Source organism: Aquila chrysaetos, chromosome 5 (genome assembly GCF_900496995.4).
Source record: "Aquila chrysaetos chrysaetos chromosome 5, bAquChr1.4, whole genome shotgun sequence".
NCBI classification, from domain to species: Eukaryota; Metazoa; Chordata; class Aves; order Accipitriformes; family Accipitridae; genus Aquila; species Aquila chrysaetos.
In genome coordinates, this window is record NC_044008.1 from 52,231,716 (window position 1) to 52,252,509 (window position 20,794).

Below are 20,794 nucleotides of genomic sequence, written 5' to 3' on the forward strand. Positions count from 1 at the left end.
GTGCCTAGGGTGCAATACCAGACTGTAGCAGACTAAATCTTTAAATAATGCGTTTGCTTTGTTAAAATACCAAAAAACCTTGACTTTATTCCAAATGCAGGATTATTAAAAAAAAAAAAAAAAATTGAAAATAAAAAGTTCATTAAAATGTCAATACTTGTAAAAATGCAACAGCGAATGTATCCCTGTCCCATCTTTGATAATAAACACGTTTCCTAATTTCACATTTCACTGTGCAAAATGAAAAATACCCTTTCAAAACCTGAAAAAAAAATCTCAGGTATAAAGTCACTGATTCCAATGTCCTGCCTGAACCATCGTGCCTGCTTTACAGCAAGGTGGAGTGAAAGATAGGGAATCAGTTGTAACCTTCAGCAGAACACAGCAGAACACATAAAAATAATATTCCAACAAATTCCTCATACCTTGACAGATAAGATCTTCTGTTTAGATAGAATATATTGCACATTAGCAAAACAGTGGAAGCAGTCTCCAAGAAGACAAATGACATCATTTCAGAAGTTTCAGAAAGAGTATCTTTTATCTTAATTTAAAATTCCCATTAAAAAGAGACTTTAAAAAAGAGCTTCACTATGCTCTTTTGTTTTGAAGAGACAGCATAAATCTTGGTTTCTTCTTTCATATTGTTCATGTCAATCGTGAAAAGGCCTGATGTATGAGGTACTTACTAAAATATATTTTCCTTAAAAGACGTGTGGGTACCATAAATACCATGACAAAATTTTTTTAAAATGTTTAATTTTTAATTAGAAACGTTTTCATACAAAAAAAGACCCCCCTCCAACAAGGTGATCCCGCACAGGTTAAAAAATTGAGATGGGAGAGGATTTGAACATGGCAACAAAATTATTATGTAAAATTCCCAAGAAATGTCAAAAGATGGCTTGCCGTGATTATACAGCGTAGGAAGGGGCAGGCAGGAATGATCAGGAGCAGACGCAGCTGACAGGCAGACGAGGATCTGTACTACAGCCTTTTGCTCAGTACAATATCAGGGGGTACAACAGGGGAGGGAGGCTGGTGGGCTGAGGTATCTTCCTCCCCATATCTCCTCAGATCTTACAGTTCTGGGTCAGAGAAAAGACAAGACTACACCCTGAACTGAAACAAAACCAATGCAACTGTAAACCAACCAATCAAAAAACCCCCAAACGACTAACTCTCCCTCCCCTAGGGAGGTGAAAAAGCCCCATACCCTCTAATACAGCACAGCCTAAAGCAAAACCACGTTAAATAAAGAACTGACATTACATTAATCTACGGTAGTCATTGACCAGTGCAGTGCATCATCTTCTGCTGTCACTTTTTTCTATAAAGTACTTGGTATAATTTATAGAAAGGAAAAATATTTTTCTGAGCTGTCAATGAAGCTGAATGCCTACATGGCAGAAACACCTTCTGGATAGCCAATGAGTTCAAACTGATCTACATTCAAGTCCATACAGCAATTATTCTGCCAGCTTGCCTCAGCAATTATGAGAAAAGAAACAATTTTCAGAGATAACCGAAGCTGGAAAAGATGACTGTGTTCACTAGCTACAGTCCTTTATGTTTGACACAAAGCGTTCATTTCTAAAATGCCCAAGGATTTAGGTGTACAAAGATATATCACCAGGACAGTAATGAAAGGACTAAGTGTTAGTTGCAACTTTGTTCAAACAGAAGCTAAGAGGAATTAGACACAGCAGGCATTCTTTCCCTCGAGGTCTGAATACATACACACTGAAAAAAAAAAAAAAAAAAATGCACCCTCAGGTCAGGCTTGCAGAAGGGCTGTTAGTTCAGAGCTATGGTGCACAGATACCGTCTGGGTATAAGACCAAATCTATACTAACTTACTCACTGAATTTGCATGTTAAATACATTTAAAATAATTTGATTTTATGTTCCTCCCACCCTGCCCCCACTCCACTTTCATGCAAATAGATGATGATACTTAAAATGCAACAGTTAAAGCATAGCTTTCAATTAATATCAAGTCAGTATTTAATATAATCAGAAGATTTCACAGTCAGCAGCATCAAGCCTTGGTAACAGTAATTTGCAAACTGGTATTCGCAGTTGATATGGTTTATGATCAAAAAAGAGATCAACTATCCTGTAACTCAAAAGTACAAAAGCTTATATACATTATGTAGCAATGAAAATACGATAATGGTTTGTTTTCTCTTTTGAATGCAAGTTTGAAAAGGCTTTTTCATTGAACAGTTTTAAAATAAAAATGTTATGCCTGTCAAAGATTTCAGGAGTTTCTCAGACCAATTTCATACAGTTAGCTCAGCATATGAAGCATGCTCAGTGGGGGTAAACCTCCAAATTGTCCTGCCAAAGGAACTCCCCTTCGGAACAACCATCCTGAGTGTTCATGTCACACCAACTTAGCTCCGCGTCCAAGGCGAGGTCCACCTTCTCCCTCGTTAAATTCATTCCAGGATTGAGACTCCAGCACTGTTACTTGAGCAGACACCTAAAACTGGCAACATACCTTGGCAAACAATGCCTACAGCAGCTCTCACAAGAAATAAAGTCTTCCCCTTAGGTGTTTGTCAATGAAGATTTTACTCACACTATCAATCCTGTTAAGCCCTACCACGGCCATATTTAGGGCTAAATATAAGACCAATCAATCTCTTTTGCAGGCACTCTCAGATCAGATATCTCTGAGGAAGCATCACCTAAAGACCATTATGTGTGACTAACCTTTGATAAAAACAGGGGTTTTTTTGTTAATACTAGAGAGTAGTTTTCTGCCCTCCTGCAGCTCTTGCTACACTTTTCTTCAAACAGAGAGGTTTAGTATGAGTTGTCACAGAGCAATCTGATGTGGAAAAACTATCCCTATACCATACCAACGTCTGAAGTTGGATAAAACAAATTTTCTTCTTTAGCGGAGCCCTCAAGCTAGTGCAAGGGCTGAACTTGATTCAGGCCCTTTCTCACAGAAGCAGACTATGCTGCATTTCCAGCGAGACGTAGAATATCGTAGACTACAGTCTCTGAAGAGTGACTGCTTGTGCTATTTCTGTACCTAGGACTATAAAGAAAACATTTTTAACAGAAGGCCTCTATTTGAGAGATTCCAAGTCCAAACTTCAGATGAAGTTGGATAAGTCTGCATGTGCAAGTAAAAACAAATCTTGCTACCTTTATTCACATGACAAATCCTTTTGATATTAAACAGATGTAGGCAATACACATTCATTACATGTACAACAGCCACGGGATCCAAACTCCGTTTCTGGATGCTTTGCCAAACCTGAAAGTCTTTTGAAGCATGCAAAACAACAAACAATACACTTATCAGCAAGTTTGATCTTGCGGGAAGAGCAGATACATTGAAGAGAAAAACAAAACATCAGTGACTAATGCCATAATGTAGTTTACATACATAAACATTACATAACATACACACACATATAGGTACATTTTCAGTTTTTCAATACCAGTCATCTCCAGTTTCAGACCTGAAAAAAAAAAGAAATGGCTTACCCAGAGCGTCGCTTTCCTCCTCTGGAAGGCATGGATCCTGCCATTCTCACTTGTCCACTTGCCATTGGTGCCACTGGCAAGGCCACCGAGCCAGGAATATCTGATGCCATTTCTGTAATACAGAGGTAGGGAAAGGGGCAGCGGGGGAGAAAACCTTTAATCCATTACCTTCAAGGAGAAACCTGTGATGACAACATTAGAGAAAGGCTCTTTCAAAAATAAGCAGAGAAAGCTTTCCTTTTTATTTCTAAGGAGAAGTAAAGCTCTCCTATCAAAGACCACCAGATTCACAGCTCTCTTAAGGGAAGCCCACTTCTGTCAATAGCCATCACGAGTGCCTGGGGAGACAGAGAGAACTGCAGGTAAGTACCTCTGTATTTCAATTTACCTAATGGTTCTAATTTTACTTCTCAGAGGGGCTGTCAGATAAAGGCCAACAACCTTTTAAATTGTTGAACTGCCCTACAGAGAAATGCAGAGCTGAATTCCCAAGACAAATGAAGCTGCAGATCATGGTACCAGCGTACCAAGAAAAACAAAATTTCAAAAACTTCTCAGTTTGCCAGTGAGGTCAAGAGTTTAGAGCAGGGATGAATTATCAGGTGACACTGGTTTTTATTATTTATATTCTAGTGGCATTCAGAGGACCAGAATGAACTTAGCAGAGGTCCAAGGCTTCCTGTATTTCTGCGTCGTGCCCTGCAGAGCAGAACCAAGCCCGAAATCCAGGCTGATATTCATCCCTCTGCCAGTGCTCTGGGTACAGCCCCAGGTTAATGAGATCTTCAAACCTCAAAACTTTGATCTGAGGAACAACAAGACCACACCTTATGCAATGGTTTTCAGACCACTAACAGCAAGTACTTTTACAACCTATTAATAATAGTTCATTACACTGCAAAAAAGAAAAGTGGAATATAATGTATTTACACCCTTTTCTCCTATCCAATGGATTAAGCATGGTTTGCCTCTGTGCCACTCTTGTAAACTATGTAAGCAATTAAAACTTTTTAAATGCAGATATACTTTACTCACTCTGGAGGTAAAATCTACAGTCACAACATTTGATTATCTTGAAAGAAAACGCATCCTCCTTCCAACTTTTTTTTTTTTAAAGCCTGGCAGAGTATCTGGAGCTACAGATAAATATATTTACTAATGGAAAGCAAATCTGTTAAAAAATCCTGCTATCTTTTCCCAACAGATTAAGTACAAAAGAACTTCAATTATGGAAACAGGAATCCATGTTCTTTCATTATGTCTGGAGAGCACTTCATCTCTGCCACACTTTATATAAATCCATTATGCAACATTATGTATTTCAAATAATAACATTTTATCTGTTCACTGATTTCTTCTAGTACATTTACTTTTATTAACTCTTTTTGAACTAAAAAGCAACAGAGCAAAGTACTCATCTAATATTTTTCAACAAAGTGTGCAAGGACAAACAATGAGACCTCTGCCTGCAACACCACACCACGGAAAGTCCCACTGTCTCTAAAGCTGCTGCTATGTGGAAACACCACATTAATGTATATTAGCATATTTCCATACAAATAAAAGCATGAGCATCCAAACAACTGGTAAATCACTATTTCCAGAATAAGTACCCTTAGCAGTCTAATGCCAATAATTCACTTGGAACATTCAAACTCGCATTTCATGGATAAAACTGAAGGTCATTTTGAAACGCTCTGCTCACTCATTTATTAAAGCAGATGGTAAAAAACATAATAAATCTACCTGCAATGTGTCCCTGTCAGTCAGAAACACATTTCAGTATAGATCGTCAAGGAGATCAGATTTTTTTAAAGTAGTAACCGTAAAACAATTTCAGATCAACTCTTAGCAGTATTTTAAAAGAGTAAAAACATTACCATATTTGTAATTGTGATGAGAAATTCTTGTAATCTCATTTTCCTCAATCTAAAACAATGATGATGTAAAAGCAGGCCAAGGGTTGGATTAATCTACTCTTAAAAGTCTAGAAGCCAAAGCTAATTATTTAAGGTAATTATATAGATCACTAAAAGGGAAACAATGCATAATCCTTGCACTACTATGCAACCCATGCTTAGAGGTGCATCCAAAATAGGTTGAGTAAACGTCTCTCTATAGGTCCCTTGCTCTCACCACTGACAACTCAGGGAGACCTAGACAGATAGGTTTGATCAAATGTTCAATTCAGCTGCTTGTGGATAGGCAGAATGAGTTGTTTTTCTGTTCTGATGTTCAGCCTTTAATGTATGAGGACATGAGAGGCAAGGGTAGTTGGTGAGTTTCAAGTAGTAAGGAAAAACAGATACTGTGTATTTTTTATAAGAAAAAAAACCCCAAAACCCAAAGGCTAGAGGAATGGCCAAACCACAGGCTCAGTTATATCAATGTCCAAACACACCTGAAAGAAAACATTCTGCAACAAATAGATCATCTGCCTATCAGGGTATAAGCTGAAGAGTTCCTGTGTAGGTATCCTGAATATCTAGAATGGCACAACAAAAACAGCACAATGAAGAAAGTAACTTCTTACACAGTATAGCCTTCAAATATGTCTTCACAGTCCTAGGAGAATGAAACCAAGTTCACTGAGCTGACCGCTCTAAAAGGATGTCTTAACAAATTCCCATTTCCAAGATATAAGCACAAGAAGGAAAATAAATAAATAAATAAATAAATAAATAAAAATCAGGGGATCCACACACATTAATCCACATGAAAGCTCAACCAAGACGGAGGAAACCTTCAGGCCCTTCAGATCAGAAGACTTTCCATTATGCAACAGTCTGAAGGTGTGACAGACCTGCACTGACATCGATACGTAAGACACCCAATTTACCTTACCACTTCAGAGTTTCCCATGTCAGAGACACCAGCCACTGTGTGTCCTATTGCAGTTTTCATAATACCCTCAAGGATGGACATACACTGCTAACAAAAGCAGTCAGCTTTCCAAGATTTCTTTCCTGACTGTGCTGGTTTTGGCTGGGGTAGAGTTAATTTTCTTCATAGTAGCTGGTATGGGACTCCATTTTGGATTTGTGCTGGAAACAGTGTTGATAACACAGGGCTGTTTTCGTTGCTGCTGAGCAGTGCTCACACAGAGCCAAGGGCTTTTCTGCTTCTCACCCCACCCCACCAGCGAGGAGGCTGGGGGGCACAAGAAGTTGGGAGGGGACACAGCCGGGACAGCTGACCCCAACTGACCATATGACGTCATGCTCCGTATATAAAGCTGGGGGAAGAAGGAGGAAGGGGCGACATTCGGAGCGATGGCGTTTGTCTTCCCAAGTAACCGTTACGGGTGATGGAGCCCTGCTTTCCTGGAGATAGCCGAACACCTGCCTGCCGATGGGAAGTGGTGAATGAATTCCTTCTTTTGCTTTGCTTGTGTGTGCAGCTTTTGCTTTACCTATTGAACTGTCTTTATCGCAGCCCATGAGTCTTCTCACTTTTACCCTTCTGATTCTCTCCCCCATCCCACTGTGAGGGAGGTGAGTGAGCGGCTGCGTCGTGCTTGGTTGCCGGCCGGGGTTAAACCACGACACTGACACAACAGAACTAGAGTTCTGCAGATGGAGAAACCAAGAGGGTTGGGCTCTTTCAAGCCACATAGCAAATACAGCAAAGAAAGCAACTCCAAGGGCAACAACACCATGGAGCATGGAGCACCCAGAACCTGGCCTGCCTCAGCGAGAGCAGCCAGAGCAGCCAGAGCAGCAGTGAAGCACCCCACACACAGTCTTGGCATACAACCAGTGACACCAGAGCACCACAGGACGGCTTCAGGGACAGAGGTAACAAAGTGACCCCATTGTTCCGCTGCAGCCAACTGCGTGTTGGAAGCCGAATCAAAGTTGGACGGTTGCTCAGAAATACAAGCACTAGATTGTGGCTGTGAAAACTCTACTCACAAAGGCAGCAGCTCTCTGCCACAGGCTGCAAGAACTTCTGGGGAGATGATGGCACGGATCTGAGCTGCTTCCCAAATTATTTCCATCTCTACTCATTCGCAAGCATCTAAAAGGACCAGATCTTTGATGATATTTTTACATTTATAAAAAAGGGCTGGTCAGAAAAGTAGAAACATGTTATCTCAAAAAATGAGGGCCAATCTGGGAAGGCAGAGCCAGAAGAAAAATCTGATGGAAGAGTCAGCTGCTTCTCTGACTAAACACCTGAGAAGCTACCTGTCTGTGCAGGGCCTGTGAAGAAATCAAGAGAGACAGAGGAAAAAAGACACCCATAGACTAGAATCTCAGATAGAAATATTGTGGTAGAGAGGTATTCCAGGTAGCCTATCACCATAAAAAAAAAAAAAAAAAAAAAGTGTGCATCAGACACAGACCTAAAGAAAAAAAAAAATATAAAAAAATCAGAAGCGTAACCTGCAATTGTGTGAAGTTACATCAACATAAATTTAGGGCAGCTCCTTGACAGTAAATGAAGCTATTCTGTTGTGGCATAAACTAATATGAAAACTCAGCACTGCAGAAGCAGGTATCAAGTTGGTTAAATATATATTTACAAAAAAAAAAAAAAAAAAAAAAAAGGGGGACATGCCAGGTCAACAGTCATAAAGATCACGTTTCCAGGCTCATCTACACCCACGTCCAGACAGATGTTAACACTGATGTTCACAGAAGTGTTTCAGCGGCAATGAACATTAGGAAACAAGCTGTTCTTTTTCTGACATTGGACCTTCTGAGAGTGGACTTTTCCTTCTGCCAACAGAAATAAAACAAGTGTTGCTTGTTTTACCCAAAATTAAAACATGAGCATAAGGGTATAATGTTCAGAAAGTAAAACAAGGTCAGGCTGAATGTTCACGAAGATCATCTATAACCATCAAGGCAGTGTTCTGAAAAAAAATTATTTAAAAGAAGTTCCTTAGTGTCAAATAGAAATCACTTTTCTGCTGCAAAAATACATGCAGTATTTAATTTCAAAGTTAGAAAGTTACCTAGAGATCTGCCAAAGAACACAGAAATGCTATTAAAATAAAACCCAGCACAACACTCACTACTCACAATCTAATGGATTTAATGGATATTCTTCCAGTTAGATGACACCTAACAGCTCTTGTCTTATCGCTGTCATGCCTGGGTGGAGGCCTGATCCTGCCACTAATACTCGTGTTCATCTTGGGGATCCCCGAGGAGCCACACTAATCCAGGGACAATGTCAGTGCTCAATGTAAAAGCAGCAGAACTAGTCCCTCCATTTCTGTCCAGAATTAATTTCACTGCTGAACGCTCCAAGCTTGGATATTACACTTTCCTCCAGCACTGCATGTGGGTCTGCAAAACTACATTAAAAATATAGGGATAAAATACAGGGATTTATTCCCAATAAATTCCTTGTTCATCTGAAACTTTGTTATAGAGATCTGTACAAAAAACAGCTACTGTGCACTTCACAAAGCAAAACACAAAAAGCAAGCCAAATGCTGCACAAGGATTTTGAAAGTGCACGTGAACCACAATCATAGCAAGAATTACTGGACAGCGCAACATGCTAGGATGGAACTGGACTTCTCTTTTTAGGCAGAGAATTATTAAACCATGGCTCTTCAGCCCAGACTTTAAATCTTGAGCCCCACCCCAGATCCACCACCTGAAACGCAGCTCTAATTTGCCTCTGACACAAATTTGTGACTTGCTGAGACACCCTCCAGAGAAGCTGAGCTCTTTGGGCAGGTATCTTCACAGCCTGCATCACACAGCTCTGGAGACGGCGTTTCCTGCTCGGCTCCTCTCCAGAAACCACAGCCGTACATCTTGCTGTGAAGCTTTGAAATACAACCAGACACTGTGCATGACAAGACTTTGTAAGTCCATCTTACAAAAGGTCCTATTAACCACACTATTTTCAGCCTCTTGGGCATCCCAGGCTATACTCCCCTCACCTACACACGCCAGACACAGACAGAACCAGGTTTAAATCTGACGCCTACTGGAGAAATGCTTTTGCCGACTTCAGAGGACTTTGAATCCCTCACATTAACTTTAACAACCAGTTCAAGCTTTGCTATTACATGTCAGGTACCACTGAGCATGCTCTCCACAGGGCTCTTTTATCCTTCAGTATCCACTGTAATAAATGGCATTGAAGTCAGATACCAGCATCTGATTAAACGAACAAGATTCTACTTTTATCAATACAATTGTGACAGATTTCCAACAGCTAATCCATAGAAGGACTGAGATGTCAATCACCTCCAAGTTAATGTGGATCTAAGGCTAAATACAGAATTACGAACGTGCCCTCTCCCACGAACAGCATCGTACACAGAGATTTTAAATGTTGTAAGAAAGCAGATTTCAAAAACTTCTTTGGAAACCGTCTTTTTCTATACCCTGAAGTCATACGGAGTTAGATGCATCTCAGCAAAAAGGTTGTGACTGCAGTCAATTGCAAACAGGATTTTCTGCCTAGCACAGAGACATTTAAGAATAAACTAAATCGTACCTCTTACTTTAGAATATGCCAATGAAAATATGAAGCCATCATATAGCCAAAAATATTTCACAGAAACACCTATGCTAAAAATCTAGCTGTATATTCAGTCATTGCTTTTACATGTTAACTACAGAGATTATAAAACAGAGCTCACTCTCAGAGAATATAAAAAATAAAACATTTTCATTGTTCCTGATAACTCTGTTAATACTGTTTTACTTGCATTCCATTGCCAGATACTTTAAATAGACTCCACATCAGAAAGATCTACTGTACAGAGACGATATGCAGAAAAGCAAAAACATTCCTTTCCATGCTCTTAACAGAATTATAACAACAAATAAATCATGAAATATGATAAATCCCACCTTTAAGGAAGACTCTTACAAAGATGCTATTTCTTTCCTGCGAACAAAACCTTCTTGGAGAGAAATTTTATCCGCATGTAAGAAGTGTCAGAAACCTCTGGGAAGAAATGTAGCAGCATTGGTATTCTGCTCAGAAAATGTCATCACAGATCTGTTTACCTTAACTGTGGACCATGATTCAGCCGGTGACAACCGTCTTGCATACTGATCAATTTATTTGCAGCAAAATTACTAACATTTTCTACTTTAACCATTTAGGTTCTGGAAACAGCTACTAAGATAGGGAGGACTTTTAAGAATAATATATAAATCCTACTTAATTAAAAACTCTACCCTCCACCACGATGCCCTGTACTTTGAGGTGGGGGGGTCCCCCCATAATTTTGAAGAAAAGTTAGGGCATACGGTGAGTAGTTACTAGAGAAACACTCCCCCTTTTAAAATTAAAATCAGCTTTATCATCCGTCTGCATCACAGGTGAATGTTAAGTATACATGAAGGGGGGGGCAGGGGGATTATGCGATTAAGCTGATCATTTTGGGGGACTGGCTGTTCAGCAGAGGCAGCAACCACCCATTTAAGAGAGTGGCCTAACTGGTAGTCTAGAGGCCAAATCCAGTTATCTTGCTCACTGCCTTTTCTGCTGTGACTCTGGAGGAGGTGTCAAAGTTGGTGCAATGTAACAAATCTAAGAGATATCTACCATATGTCCCATCAGTAGGCTGGGAGAGCAGGTTTTGAGGCCAAAGAGGTGAAATCCTCTACAGTGCCTCCACACTTCACTGTTGCGTCCACACAATCCATTTGTGGAGTCCTGGAACCTTGGTGCAAACCAGACTTTTTTGCATGCCCTGTAGTTCAACACCACCATAGGGATATGCAAAAGAAGGTGGGAAGCAGACACAGAACTAGAAGTAGACCTTGACAAAGAGAGTTTTGGTCTACTTTAGGGGAATTCTTGCTTTAAGTGCTCAGCTTGAGGGACAATGTGAGACAGATCCCTGCAGGATGAGCAGCTGACGCTGAAAATCAGGGTCCTCTGAAGCATCCAAAACTAGGCATGCAGAAAGCATCGAACCCAAAAACCCAGTTGTGGAAATAGCAATCTTATGATTTGTAACACCAAAAATTATTTCATACAGTACTCCTAAGTGATTTTGAATGCTACTTTGATAATACTTCTTATTTTTATTTCTAATTTTCACGCTAATCACCTTGTTCATTCCAGTCATGTCTGGTAATTCCATTCATCCAGATCTACCCCATGGTCAAGGCACAACAATTTCCACAGACATCAGGGCATAAGAAAAGGATGCAGACCGCATTCATGCTCACTGCCTATGCCTTCTCTGCCTGAATGACCAACAATCCATATACAACTGAATAAACTCAGAATGGCCTTTAGCATGATCCAGAAGAAGACCTGGAGTCACACCTCTGCACCTACTGCACTGAAAATTCAACTTGATGCACAGACAGAAGACACACATTACTACCTAAGGTTAGGTTGGGAAGAAGGGAAAGGGTAGTTGGTTCTTCATTCCTCCTATCTTCCTGACAAATGGCATGGCACCAATTCACCTTCTCACATATGCCCATGCATTTTTCCCTGGCTATTTTTCCACTTCTCATTCATAATTCCTTATCTCTTCTCGACCTATTCAGCCTCTAGCTTAGATGAACTATTTCTTGTACTCCCTCTAATAAGCCAATACATCTGACTGATGACAAGTCCTGCCAAACTATGACCGTTCCCCTCAAGAAGAGGAGGCTACTGGAATTCAAAATAAGGAGGAAAGATTAAAAAAAGAGGCCTTAATGGCTCTTGTTCTGAACATGTGTCTCTAGCCTTGAAAAACAATAAATGCCCTCAGAATTAAAACAAGGCTTATATCTGCACTGTAGAATGAAGACTGTTACCAGAACATAAGCACCTGGCCTGCCTCTAAAATTTGATAAATCTTTCTCACTGCAGAAGTGGGGGCTTTAACTCAAGCAGAACAGCACCTAGATCTCCACCAAGATGACGATGGACAGATGCATTAGAAGAAAAGCACTTCTTACATCTGAAGTCTGGAAGTGCACCAAAAAGTGGGCTAGAAGGAAATCCAAGGACCTGGACTAGTCTTGCACTGAAAACACAACCTGAGCCTCCAACACTTGGCAAGTCTCTCAGGTATAAATAGTCACAAGTGGGAAAGTGCACATGCAAATCAGGCAGGGAAGTAGGGCAGCTACTGTAAAAGGCCAGTTTGCAGAGAGGATGAAAATCTGGCTTTGAAAGGCTGTTTCAGGATTGATGGAACCTTTATTAAAGGAAGAGAGGCAGGTCCTTAGCTTACATGAAGGGTCACAGTGAAACAGCAGTCAACAGCAGTAGGATCATTTATACTGTCTGAATGTGACCCTACCTGGTCATAGGCCATTATATACTTGATCACACACTGATACAACATAATTCTTCACTTAACTGTTTTCTGCCTTAATTTGCCCTGGTTTTATTGATATTATTTCAGCTGGTATTAGTGACATGTGGCAGAAGTACTAAATAAATTATAAAAAAAATTAGGCTCCCCAAACTATGCATCATTTCCATTTGAAATGAATGGTGATACTCCCTCCTCCTCTGACATTTTGTATTTGCCAAAAATAACTGCATAATTGTAAGTTGTGTGCGAGAAACAGAAGGTAACATTCAAAGTTATTTTCCATAATTTTTACTTAGCGTCAGAACTAGCAAATACCGTATATGGCTGTTCTGTTATGCAGAATTGGCCAAAGCTAACCCATTAATGAACTCACAAAAACTGTAGAAGCACACGCCCAGCCTGGGCAAACAAACACGATGAAAAAATAATAAAGTGTAATGACTTTCCTTCAAGTTTCTCAGAGACAGATCATGCTCAGTCCATTAACTCTTCATTTAACAAGTCTGTTTCATTTAGCTTGTTTTGGTTGGCATTCAATTAGAAATTCATGTACAGGACATTTTTTTTCCCTTTTTAAAACAGAACACTTGCTGTATTTCATCCAGTAAAACACCAGGAGGTAAAGTGGAAGCTGCAAGACAAGCTAAAGCTACCCTAAAGCCAGGCACAATAATACTGAATTAGGCAAAACACCTGCACATGGCCCTGCCCCACAAGATTATCACTAATTATTTGTTAAAAGAGCTTGGTGAGATTTGTTGCTCAGTAGAAGAGGAAAGAGCCAACTGGGTAACTCTCAGTTTGTTCCAGTGCAAGTTAAAAAACCAACTCACAACACCGTACCATCAGCTTTACTGTGATTCCAGTTACGGCCAAGTTCTGTCACATCTGCCTCTGCATTGCTAAGACTTGCTGAGATTGTACTTCTGTCTACACAGAAGGAAAAACCCTCTCATCCAACCCTTCCTCATTTCCTGCCTTGCTTATCGTCATGTCCCTTGCTGGACATCCTCATGACTACATGTATAAAACCGAACAGCTAAACCTAGATTCCTTCCCCTCTTGCATTGCTTGTCCCCTCTTCGTAGCCACCCCAAGCCAGTCTACTCCTCAAGGGCAATGTGAAACTGTTTCAGCTACTGTCAAACTGTCCCACAACTTGTCCCTTTTCACTTTTTTTATATTCCCACACCCTTACTACTTTTGCCAAGCCTTCCTGACCAGTCACGACTATCTCTGGATGCCCCAAACTCCCTGCAATGGGAAACTGTGGATGCTGTATCGGTTTTAGTAAAGCCTGCCCAAAAATTGTGGAAAAGAAATCCACCGGGTGCTACAAAATACAAATGTTATGCCTGGCTCAAGAAGCCTCTGAGTCACACATGGCTGGAGGGTGGGAAGGTACCCAGGGGAAGCACCACACATGCTTGCTCTGATTTTATACTCCTTCAAGCACCTGCTTTTGGCCAGTGCTGGAAAAGGCATGCTGGGCTTGAAATATCTTTCTTTTGGGACAGGACAGACAGTTTTTACATCATGAGCAGGGGACGCAACACTTCTCAAGTGTGCTTCTTTTACAAAGGTAAGAAATTAGCCAACTACCACTATTAATTTATTTCATTAACAATCAAATCAAGCATTTTACATAGTATGCCCTTGCTGTAGATCACCAATTACTAGATTTATCTCATCATTGCTATTTGTCCTTCCCCAAACTCACCTTCTTTCATTTCCCTGTTCGACAAGATAATTGTCGAAAGATGTTTACAAGCTAATGTCCTTGTATAAATTACTATGCTATTGTTTGATGATAAATAAATAATAACAATGAGTGCAGATAAACTATTGAGCAGTTACCATGTCATCATTTCAGACTTCATTTTTATTCATTCATCTTCAAATTATTTACGTTAAAATAATATTTCTATTATCTTCTATCAAGAAGCATTGTATAAGTTCCCAGGTGCAAGTGTTTATAAAATTTATCCTAAATTTAAAAATTTGAAATTCCAAGGAGCCAGACCGAGACAGAAGTGGTATCTTGCACCTGACCTGCCTACTACAACAGAGCATGGGTCTATCTTCAGAAGAAATCGTCTCTGGTAGTCGTCTAATTGAGCCAGGTCATGGAGAGGCTGGTAAGGAAGACAATGAAAGATCTGCCCAAAGTATTTCTGAGGAAGTGGTGACTGTCAAACTACATCAGACTAAACCAACCACTACTGCTGTGGTGGTGGCCCACAAGCTGCCCTGCAAGCCACTGACCAAGCTGGGGTCCAAGACCTGAGGCCTCTGTGATGCACTCAGACGTATGCTGACATCCACTCCCCACCAACTGCGGAAAGCTCAGGAACAACATAGTCCAGCTATAAAGATGTAAAATTTAGACCACTCTGATTTAAATTATTCATTGAAAATTACTTACTCATGTCCTTCAAATGCCTTTATTATTTATTACAAAGATTTTTTTTTGAAGTGTGCCTCAGAAGGGTATGTTAATTCTAAATTTCATTCAGAACACCACCTTGCATTACCAAATACTTAATTATCAGTATATTTACAGTGTCCTTGGGCACTGTTGGGTAATCAGAATGCTATTGTTTCCATTAAACAGTATTTTATTGATAGCACTAATGACTTCAGTTCTGCTTGATCAACAAGCATATGATGCTTATTTGATGTTATGATAATTAATTGGCCTTTCAGGTGTTTCCACATCCCAATTTATTACCAAGAATATTTATGTGAAACACCCTAAAAAGAGTATCACTGAGCATCACAAAACATGTTCTAAAAATAGGGTGTGGTTTAGCACTTCCCCCTTTCCTCACAATTTCTAATGCAACGTTCTCTGTCTAAAAATTGTGGGGGAAAAAGAACACATTTAACTCCATTTCAAAAACCCAGCCTGACCCTTGCATATTAAATATTCAGTTCATTTTATCCCGTATCGAACTTCCAGTAAGTCAAGGGAGATTTTCTGATTAACATTTCTTTTATTTTTTTTGTCTCTAAAGATGGGAGAAAACAGATAACCTCACTTTCCCATAGCAGCAACAAGGATCAAAAACTTCATATCACTCAAACGAGATGTACAAGTGAATAGACTGCTTGTGTATTACTCCAAACCATTATTTTTCCAAACTCTAGGCCCAGTTTATGAAGCACTATAATGCAGCCTTCAGACTATGGAAAATGGCTGTGGATAAGAAAATTCCAGATTCAAATTGAACTGGACCTTGAAAAGCCACCTGAAAGGAGTATACCAGTCTTCCCACAACATTCAACTGGCACCTGTCAGAGATCTGGATGTGTTCAGTTTAACCTCCTGCAGAGGACAACCTTCAGAACATCTGAAGTCTTAACTGCTCTGACATACCAACCCATATTAGCAGCTACCCTCGTCTTTGAAGATGAGTTTCCCAAAACCTGAATTTTTCTGCAAGCAAAAAAAAGTTACAAATAAAGGTCTTAGTGATTTTTCTACCTTTCACTGCCCCAGGATGATTAATTATGCTTTTTAGAACATTCTGCCTTTTAGGTAATTTCACATATTATATCTTTCATGTCTGCAAATAACAACAACAACGAAAAGCCCACAGGCTTTTGGAAGTTCAAAGGTAGCTGCATTTGCATATTTTGCATTACTTTCTAGAATTTTTCATTTCCGCAAAAGCTCCAAATAGAACACCCCAACATTATGGCATAAGGGAAACCTTCATAGGCATATGGTAAATACAAAATACTGCTATGCTTTGCTGCAGAAGACTCCTTAGTGTTACTTTAGCTTTACTAGACACCGAAGAATTTGTCATGAATTTTGAAACACTTTTTTCTGCTTAACTTCTTCACAGAGCTATTTCCTGAACAGCTTTTATAATACTGAATCTCATACTTTGCTTTTTAAAATTACCAATTTTAAAATAAGAGAGAAAATGATGTTTGCTGGTAAGCTCTGCTAGGCTTTCAAGAAGTGATCAGCTGTAATGGCCACGCTCTTACTGCTTTTTCAGAACTACAAAATACAAGAATTCACCGGATGTTCTACCAGAGAACTACTAAACAAATGAAAACATGTAAGAACAAAACATTATTTTTCCATGTCCCCATATTCATATTAAACATGATTCAACACCCATTACAAGCCACTTGTTCCCAAAAGTATACAGGCAGTTCTGTGGATACATCAAATACAGAAGTGAAGAACAATACTGAAAAAAACCTCACTATAAACAAACTGGACGTTTGTCAAAAAACAAGCTGAGTATTTGTCTGTAAATATTGACCAAACTAAGTTTTTTGTTTTGATATTTGTTGACTGAAGAGCAGCACAGACAAGTACAAGGGACATATAAAATTAGTCTGAATGACAAACTTGGCGGTCAGGTTCCAGGACTACAGGGACTTTATGCAACAAAGCAAACAACTAGTGGCAGCCAAATGCACTTACCAGGAAATCACTACAAATACCTTATCATTACATTTCAACGTTAAAAAGAATCGTGATTTGATTTCTGAAAATGTATTTACTTCCAGTGACAGCTCATTGACTTGATTTAAAGAGCAATTTGAGTTAACATACTAACCAAATACCCCTATATAATGCATTTTCCTACTTTTTAAATTCAACTCTCAAACACACAACAACCACTTTAAAATTAACTCATAATTTTCACTCTGTGTAACTGTATTTTTCATATAGTTTGATCATTTCTTTTGTGTACGAAGCAATGAATATTTTGCTCTCAATCTTAATTCAAACTGTAACTGGCTGAGAACAAACTAATGTGTTTTCAAAGGCAAATTAAGTGACAAAAGCAACCATAAGTCAAGACAGCAGGAAATAAGTTGTAAAGCCTATATTAAGACTTTAAAGCTAGGTGGATCGTTGGTAGTTCAGCACCGAAATAGCTATCCATCTATGCTCATGTGTATATTTTGCCAAGACTCTTAAAAAGCACATTATCCCAACATCATACCTACTGTATAAAGAAAATACAAATCAAGGGTTATTCATGTGCCTGGAATAAATAATATCTGCTCTTTCCAAGGAGAAAGAAGCTGCATATTCTGCTTTTTTATCTCCTCCTCTTCCCAAAGGAAGAAAAAAATCTTTGCTAATCGAACATAAATGTGGTTGCAATAAAAGTCTGTTGTTAAAACATTATCAATTAGTACGTCACGATGAAAAAAAAAATATCTCTGCTTGCTCCAGGATAGGCACTCCACACTCTCCTACAAATAGGTCATTTTATAACAGATGCGTGTGAAAAAAGCATCCCAGAATATATAGCCTTATAAACAGGACATGCAAACTGGAGGTAAGAGAAATGGCAACAAAAATCAGATGACTTAACCATGGCATGGGGCTATTACTTGTCAGAGGTTAAGTAGGAAGTCTGTAGTAAATTTGAACCCTGTCCAGCACCTGTACCACAAGACTGTCTTCTTTCCCAGGTCAGTTCTCAGACACGAGATAGCCAGCCAGCGACAAAAGTGAAAAATGCAGGCAGCTTGTAACAGCCAAGAATTTTCCTGCACAGTGAGAATTTATTGGTCTCTGAAATTCTTACTCATAATTACCACAGTCATTTTAAATTTAGCAATGATGAAAGAACATTTTGTCCTTAAGACCATCTTGAAAAACAAAACCAACAAAGGGGTTTAGGTGGAGACACAATGAGCTCCAGAGCTGAACTTGGATACAACATTATTAACCTCCACACGTAACACTAAGAGATGGAGCCATGACTCTGTGTACCCTGAAACATTTACCACATGTACGCCCTTCCTAGAGCAAAGTGAGGACTGGCATGCTGCCTACATCTTATTCAGTTCTGCCAAGGGCAGAAAGGCTTTTGCACATCGTCAGTAGATGAGGCAGAACCAATTCCTTAATGTCATATCAACCTTTTCATCAAAGTAGTCAGATACTACTTTAGAGAAGGAATTAAAAGGCATGTGCCAGCTATGAGACTAATGAATAGTTTTCCTCAAGCAAAACATAATTCAGCATGAACTTCATGTTAATGTTCTTTCCACCCACTCACACATCTCCAAGTGATTCTACTCAACCAAAATGCCAACAAGTAAAACCACCCATCTTTTACTTCAGCTATTGTACCCCAGCACTAAGATTTTGTTTTACAGTGCCACCCTACAGCTGCCTAACCTCAAACAATCCTTACATATTTACATGGCCTCTTTTTTAAAAACATGCATGGAACTGGAGGGAGAAACACAAGTAACGAAAGGGAAGACTTTGGAGAGCAAAACATGTTCACACCCGCAGCTTTCACTAAAATGTTAAAAACCATCATAAGCCTCAGTTGCATTACAGTCCAGAACCAAAGGGCTTAAGAAGCAGAAGGACGACACCACTAAAAAAAAAAAAAAAAAAGATTAAGTCTTGAGTCACAAAACAATTTGGAAACGTATGATGTCAGCTTGTTTGAAGAGTGAAAGAGTATCAAGATATATTTAACCAGAAGACTACTACATCTCAGATTGGATGTAGATACAGCTGGATTTCCTGAACAGCAAGTCCAGAAACACTCAGTTTAATTTAGAAGAACCAACAGCTGTGATCATTCAAGAGTGAAGCCTCAAGCTTGAATAAACTACAAGGAGCCCCAAAGACCCATATAAACCTAAGTACTTCACAATGCCCATCAACAACAAAGAAGGAAGAAAATTCTCTATTGCCATCTTATTCTGTAAGTATCCATAATGCAAATTTTATACTTTATTCTAAAATGTCTGCGATGGGCTATTTTTGGCTAGGGATTCCATGTAGCACAAGTCTGATCTAGCACGTTTTGTTCTTAGTGAGAATTCAGTCCAGCCTCACCTATACAACAAAAAGAAACAGGAACAACCTTAACCCATAGATGCAGAGAGCTGCTGGCAGAGAATCTACAGAGACATTACGCATTTTTTAAAGACTTGTGTAGGAACAGCGAAATTTGGATTCTGCAGGCCTCAACACGTGGCATTTGCGGAAGACCGTTACGTCCATTTAAGACATCCTTAGCTCCCGCAGTCCACTGTTCTCTTTGCTGGAGATCCCTACCACGATGAGAGAGCCAGGAGAACAGACCATGTCCTCAACACCTCCAGGGCTAATGGTTATCCCTCAGAGACGCAGCTCAAACCCCCTCCCGTTAGCCCTCAGCCGACACCAGGGCTGTGGTGCAGCCGGGTGGAGCAGACCCTGGTGCCCTTTCAGCACCATGGATGGTAACCTCCAGGGGCCCGGCGGGCAGGAGGTCCTGGCCACTGCGGGAGGCATCCGTCCCGCTGCGGAGCGGGGCGGTGCCGTGCCGTGCCGTGCCGTGCCGTGCCGGCAGCCACCTCTTCCAGCTAAACTATGCTTCACAGTCAGTGAAGGGCTGAATACCCCCGAAGTTATTTTCACGGAAACTTTGCTCTGATAAGATGTCTACAAGAAAGGAGCTGACGAATAATTATTTACGACTTTAGTCCACCTTTTAAACGTGCCCAGGCATTCAGAAAGAATGCTTATTTCCCAGTCCTCGTAAGAAAGTTTGAAAATGCTCCTGTATTTTTCTTAGTGATGCTTCATTTACTTTAATTTCAACAATGAAAAAGCATACCACAAACCTTCACTGGTAAGCAAAAATACAATGCAGCTAAGATGAAATTGCTGTTCCCACAAACCCGATCGCACAGCAAATTAAACGTTTTTTTTTTTTTTTTTTTTTTTTTTTTTTTTACATAAACCAGAAAAATTGTCTGGGTTACATTAAAACATCAACAAAATGAATTAGCAGAGGAACATTTATCCCAGAAACACTGAAACCTTTACATAGCTCCAATAAGATGCCATTGTATTCCTAAAGCTGCTGAAAATCTCATAAAAATAAAGGGAAATGTTCATTATACAGCCTTGTTTTTTACTGGTCAAGCCACTATTCACTACAGAAATGCAGAGCATTTTCAGGGTGACAGCTATATGCAGAAAGCCAGGCGATCTCTTAAAGATGCTTTTAAAAAAACCCCAAC

General features: G+C 39.7%; 1 protein-coding gene across 3 annotated transcripts in view; it reads right to left on the reverse strand.

Moving 5' to 3' along the window:
* The window catches only part of ARNT2 (aryl hydrocarbon receptor nuclear translocator 2), a 107,790-nt gene that overhangs the window by 77,233 nt on the left and 9,763 nt on the right, over window positions 1-20,794 (reverse strand). For all 3 annotated transcript variants that reach the window (XM_030015342.2, XM_030015343.2, XM_030015344.2), the window contains exon 2: window positions 3,511-3,622. In XM_030015342.2, coding sequence (XP_029871202.1) covers window positions 3,511-3,622 — 112 coding nt within the window. The remainder of the gene's footprint in view (window positions 1-3,510; window positions 3,623-20,794) is intronic.